This window comes from Toxorhynchites rutilus, chromosome 2 (assembly GCF_029784135.1).
Source record: "Toxorhynchites rutilus septentrionalis strain SRP chromosome 2, ASM2978413v1, whole genome shotgun sequence".
Taxonomy (NCBI): Eukaryota; Metazoa; Arthropoda; class Insecta; order Diptera; family Culicidae; genus Toxorhynchites; species Toxorhynchites rutilus.
In genome coordinates this window covers 47,244,116-47,249,522 of record NC_073745.1, presented here as the reverse complement: position 1 = coordinate 47,249,522, position 5,407 = coordinate 47,244,116, and the positions used below count along the sequence as shown (strand labels likewise).

At 39.2% G+C, this 5,407-nt stretch overlaps 1 protein-coding gene across 1 annotated transcript in view; it reads right to left on the bottom strand.

The window, feature by feature from the left end:
• Positions 1–3,284: 3,284 nt before the first annotated feature.
• Positions 3,285–5,407, bottom strand: part of LOC129768273 (venom serine protease-like) — a 21,625-nt gene continuing 19,502 nt past the window's right edge. Inside the window, exons 2-5 of the mRNA XM_055769797.1 lie at positions 4,372–4,590; positions 4,204–4,306; positions 3,689–4,140; positions 3,285–3,598 (exon numbers count right to left, since the gene is read on the bottom strand). Coding sequence (XP_055625772.1) covers positions 3,419–3,598; positions 3,689–4,140; positions 4,204–4,306; positions 4,372–4,590 — 954 coding nt within the window. The 3' untranslated portion in view covers positions 3,285–3,418. The remainder of the gene's footprint in view (positions 3,599–3,688; positions 4,141–4,203; positions 4,307–4,371; positions 4,591–5,407) is intronic.

Genomic DNA, 5,407 nt, shown 5'->3' with positions numbered 1-5,407 from the left:
AGCCAGCCTTTTTTGGAAAAATAACACACTTGCCAATTAATTGGATTATAGTTGCATACATCCAGTCTAGTCGCATAGAAATATTGAACGAAAACTGAAAACATGTTAACTTTGAAAAATCATAACTTGAAATCGAAAAATAAGACCTGTCTGGTATTCCGATATGTCATATGAAAAAATCTAAAAATCATGTCGGTCATCTGAATCGATTCAGTAGATCAAAAGTTATGATTTTTTGTTGTGGAAAAAATGAGAAAAAATTATTTTTCGGACCATCGGTTTACTTTGAAAAATAATAACTCAAAAACAAAAGAAAAGCCTTCCTAGTTTCGAGATACATTATGTGAAAAAGCTTTCCAGAAAAAATATAAAAAAATATATATTTTATAGTTTTCATGGTCCCGAGACCATGAAAACTATAAAAAATAAAAACAATAATAACGAAAACATACGAATAACGAATTTTCTGCAACTATAGTATTTTTCCCAAAAAGACCAGCTAATTGGGTTTTATTTAATATGTCGTACATCTGAATTGATCCAGTGGTTCAAAAGTTATGAATTTTTGAAAAAAGTCAATTTTGGCAAAAACGCGAAAAATTGATTTTTCGGACCACCCTAAAGTGGAAATGGTCACCCTTACAAAAAAAAATTTAAAAAATACGACTCTAATAATTTGCCATAATGAACAAAAGTATTCGGAATTTGAATCATGCGTAGAAACTTGATTCATATTCCGAACACTACTTCAATACTAATTTTAATGAAGATTTCTGCATAAAATATTTTTTTTTTCTACCATTTATTGTAGATTCTTACATTCTCTAGCACCTACCATGAAAACAGCAAACAAAATAGTTGAAACAACTACGAAAACTGAAAAATTAATTATGCTTATTTTTTACGGAATTTGCTAACGCAAACATTTTATTTTGTCACTGAGACTGTTCGGAATATGAGACAAACGGTATTTCCGCTGTTGATGTCTCAGGCGGAAAAATTACTGGATAAATTTGCTGTCTAATGATATATATTATAACAGATATCGTAAGAACGATTTTGCGTAATATGCATTTGAAAACTCTTAGACAAACATTACAATTTTGTAAAGTAAGCCCCTATGCAGAAATCAAAGACGTAGTCCTACGTCAAAACTAAATTAATTTTTTTTATTTAAATTTTAAAATTTCAAAACTGCATTCGGGTGTTCTTCTCTGATAAAAGTGGATCCCTACCTAGATGGGAACTACGGACGTTGATGATGCTGAAGTTAAAGAAATGGCTTCACATACTCAATCTGCACATTATTTCTGTAACCATTTTTAAAGTATACTGATTTTTTTAAACAAAACACATTACGCTTGTGCACATTTGTGAACTCTACAACCGTTCATGTTGCAAACGTTTATCTTCGAATAAAGTACTAGTAGCAGCTGAATACTACTTAAATAATGAGAGAGTGCAGAATTCATTCAAACTATTGTGATCATCCTTTCTCTTTAACATTTCAGATAAACCCCCTTCCGTTTTCTGCCGTACTGTTTTGTACCGCTCTTCTAACCCTGCTTAATAACCAAATGGGCGCACCTTTTCCGTAGATCTGCCTTAAGCTCATCAAGTACTTTGATAGGTTTAGCAATGACAGCTAATTTTGCAGCACATCTTGATCATATCCTCTAAGCCGGAGCTTGCCTGAAACCGATGTCGTAAACGGCTAAGAGATTATCTTGAATGTTTATATAAACATATCCAATTAAAGTCATGCGTTGGTTGCACGAAAAGAACTGATGGGACGTTGTTGAACGGAAACCGCGCTATAATAGTACCGTATTATAGGAGGGCTTTCGCAATTTCATCGCCGCGTAATATGGAAACCGCGTTCTGAGAGTACCGCGTTATAGGAGGGTTGACTGTAATTGAGAACTAAAGATGACCTACGAAATAGAAAATAACTGTAATTCATGTGAAATTGATGTTAATTTTATAAACGAGTGAGAGCTTTTCCATCTGGTTCTATAGTCTATAGTTACGCAGTGTATTAACATGATTCGATTTGGAATAAAATACTCCATTCCAATTTGAAGAAAACATCTTCATTCACCTGTAATATTGCTTCGCTTTGTCCGAATAATATAGATTACGAAAAATCTGTTCTCAATATGCATTCATATTTCGTTTACCCGTTCCACGACCAGTTTAAAACCTTGTAAGTTTCATTTTGTTTCAATTTCCATCACTGTGTGGTGACCCCCTGCTATCATCATTGGCAGAATGAATGCTCCTATTCATTGTGGCTGTAAACACTCACCAGAGTGTCATAAATTGCTCGGTTCGTACGTCGCATACTGATTTCGTGTCCCCAGCCGCCGCCACCATCACCACCAAAGTCAAAACCGTTGTCGTTGACGCTGTCAGCAGCAGCTGGTTTTAATATTTATTCGCGACCACCGAATAAACGGTCGGAACGTTCGGCAGGAAAAGGCTTCTATCCACGTCCCAATAGAATCCTGGCAATGAGCGGTTTATGGCGGGGAAAGCCTTTTCGACCTCATATAGCACCGAGAAAACCGTTGACTATTGTGAATTTATTTTACATGCCATTAAAAGAAAAACCTTTTTTTGGTTCGCTTCTGCTGCTACATAAAAGGCTTCGCCCGGAACAAGTTACGCGAAGCCAATTTCATGCCCATATATCTGCCAAATTCGTTGCGACGGGATGGGCATTTCAAACGTGAGCTCTGAACAACAGAAATCTACGACGTGTTACGTTGAGAGCAATATGAATTCAATTGACTTCTTCCTTCTTCCTTCTTCTCCGGAAAAACGGAGCTTTGAAACTGATCATCCCCAACTTTGCGTCGTCAGCTCTCAGCCCGGGAAATGCTTTCCGGTGCGAATGAGATAATCTCTCCACCCCTATTTACTGAAAGTAGGCGTTAGAGCATAATAAATTTCCTACATACACAAATTAAACGCCCTTCCAAGATGCCGAAAAGTGAATCCTGCCCTTTTATGCGAATCTTTACACCTAGCATAGGCACTCCCGGGAAGCCGGCTGTGCCGGGTAAATGGAAACAATAAAGCGCAAAATAGATGACCCACAGATTGCCTCTTACAACAAAAGGTGGGAGAGCACAAGATTTAAAGTATCCCAATATTATGATTTAGAAAGTTGAACAAAGCGTTGGACCGCTGTCAAGAATCAGAAATAGTTTTGATAAAATATGTCTACAGATCCAGATGGTGGATTCAGAAAAAAAGACTATTATGCAATATCGTCCATCGATTTATTATTGTCATTCCTTATTAATTCACTGGTTCATAAAATTGTACCCATCCAATCCCACGAATAGATCTCACATAAGAGAATATAGTGGCAATCATTCAAACACATCACGGTATCATTTCAAGCGCTTCGTCACTGAAAGCAGTAGAACGTATCCGGGCTGTTGGCCATAATCCAGTCCAAATACTCGGTAACCCGAGTGTTAACGCTAGGACTCCGGGAAGCACACCCAAAGCCATAACTCACGATTGCCACTTCGTAGACTAATCCACTGCCCGGCTCGGTGTAGAATAGGGGCCCACCGGAATCGAACTGTAAATGAAGTGACAGCAAAAATGAAATACAAAAAAAAATATGAACCTTGTTAGACATTTTCCCCCACATCGAATCTTTTAACCCCACCTGACATGTGTCCTTTAGGGGTGTGTAGGTGCACATTTTTTGATACGCAACAGTGCTGTTCAGCCGTTCCGAGCAGTCCCGATTGCTGATAACGTCCAGCGCCACCTTGTTGAGAACATTCGAGCCTGGTCCACCGAAATCCAGATGACCCCAGCCGCAAGCCTCCACGACGGCACCGTCAAAGTTGTTTGCCCGAAATTTCCACGGCAAACAGACCGGACCAACGCCGTCGTTGTACTGAATCCGCTGCAAGGTGCGGATAAGAGCGATATCGTTCGAAACCGGTCGGTTGGAAAAGCCAGGATGAGCCAAGAACTGGGCAAGAACATACGGCCGAGCATATGGGGTGTCACTACCCGTCGTTAGGTTATGATCGCCCACCAGGAGAACGGTGTCATCGATGGTTCGCTGTAAGACACAGTGAGCCGCCGTTATCGCGTAATTCTCAGCAACTGAAATGGGATTTGAGAATGACAGTGGCATTGTGTGTTTCATGACCGAAGATGAAAAGCTACTTATGGTGGCGCCACATATTATGGATCGCTCCTCCACATCAATCATGGCAGCCATCATTGGGAACTCGTTAACCATCGTTTCGACGCCGTTAACGATTCGTTTCTGGGACGGAAAAAATAGATTCATTAATTTACACTAAAGTGAAAATAGTAAAACCACAATTGTACCGTTTTCTTTTTTCCACACGAACAGCTCTGAGAAATGAGGGACATCGAACAGAGAAATTTGCCTCCACGACTCGTCGGAGCGGCTTGAAGCCGGAGATACATAGTGTTAGCGATAGATTTCTCCCGAATGACGCCAGCACCGCAATAAATATAGGCATCGCTCAGGTCCTCTTTGCCAGAGTATGAAACGTACAAAGCATCGTACTTGCAATTCAGGCTCTGGAAGAAATAAAGTTCATATATAAACTTCACATCGTCATCTCTAGCATTCAACTAAACACTGTTTATCGATGATAGATCAAACACACAGTAACCAGAATCCTATTTGTTCACCATTGCAACACAAGCAAAAAAAAGGATTTGTTGTTCTTTCTTCCAAGGGTAGGTAGTTCTCATTGCTAATGGTCTGATCTTAAACTCACGTTATTTCAATTGCATGGCCCTTAGCATACGGCCCTTAGCATACGGAACGCAGTTTTTTTTAATAGACGAAGTGGTCCTAAACTGACCCACAAAAAGAGTTCCGAAAATGTTGCATTACCAAACGATGGAAAACGTTGCCCGGAAGCGCCCATTCATCAGCTAGGCAAGCAAAGCCAAACGGTCTAAGTTTGCTAAGGAAAATGTTAATAAGCCACTATACACGGGTTTCTTCTGTAAAAATAAAGAAAAAAAAACTTTGGTCCTTTTCAAAAAATAGTCTAATTCTTTCTTGAGACACGGTTCTCTGGTCGGACAAATCAAAATTTGAACCATCCAACCGAAAGTGGTGGTTTCGTGTGTGGCTAAGATCAGATGTGGAGCTTCAGAAGCACTACATCCAAGGTACACACGAAATTAATTTTTAGCACATGTTTTGGTATCCCGATTGATTACATTAAATGAGCTTAAAAATAATAGAAAATGTGCTACTCTTCCATACTGGTATAGTATTTGTACAGGGTTTTCCATTTCGGGCTTCCGAAAGTATACAGCCCTGCGCTGATAACCGTTTGACATAGCTGTCAACCAAAGCGTCATATCGTTAGTTGAATGT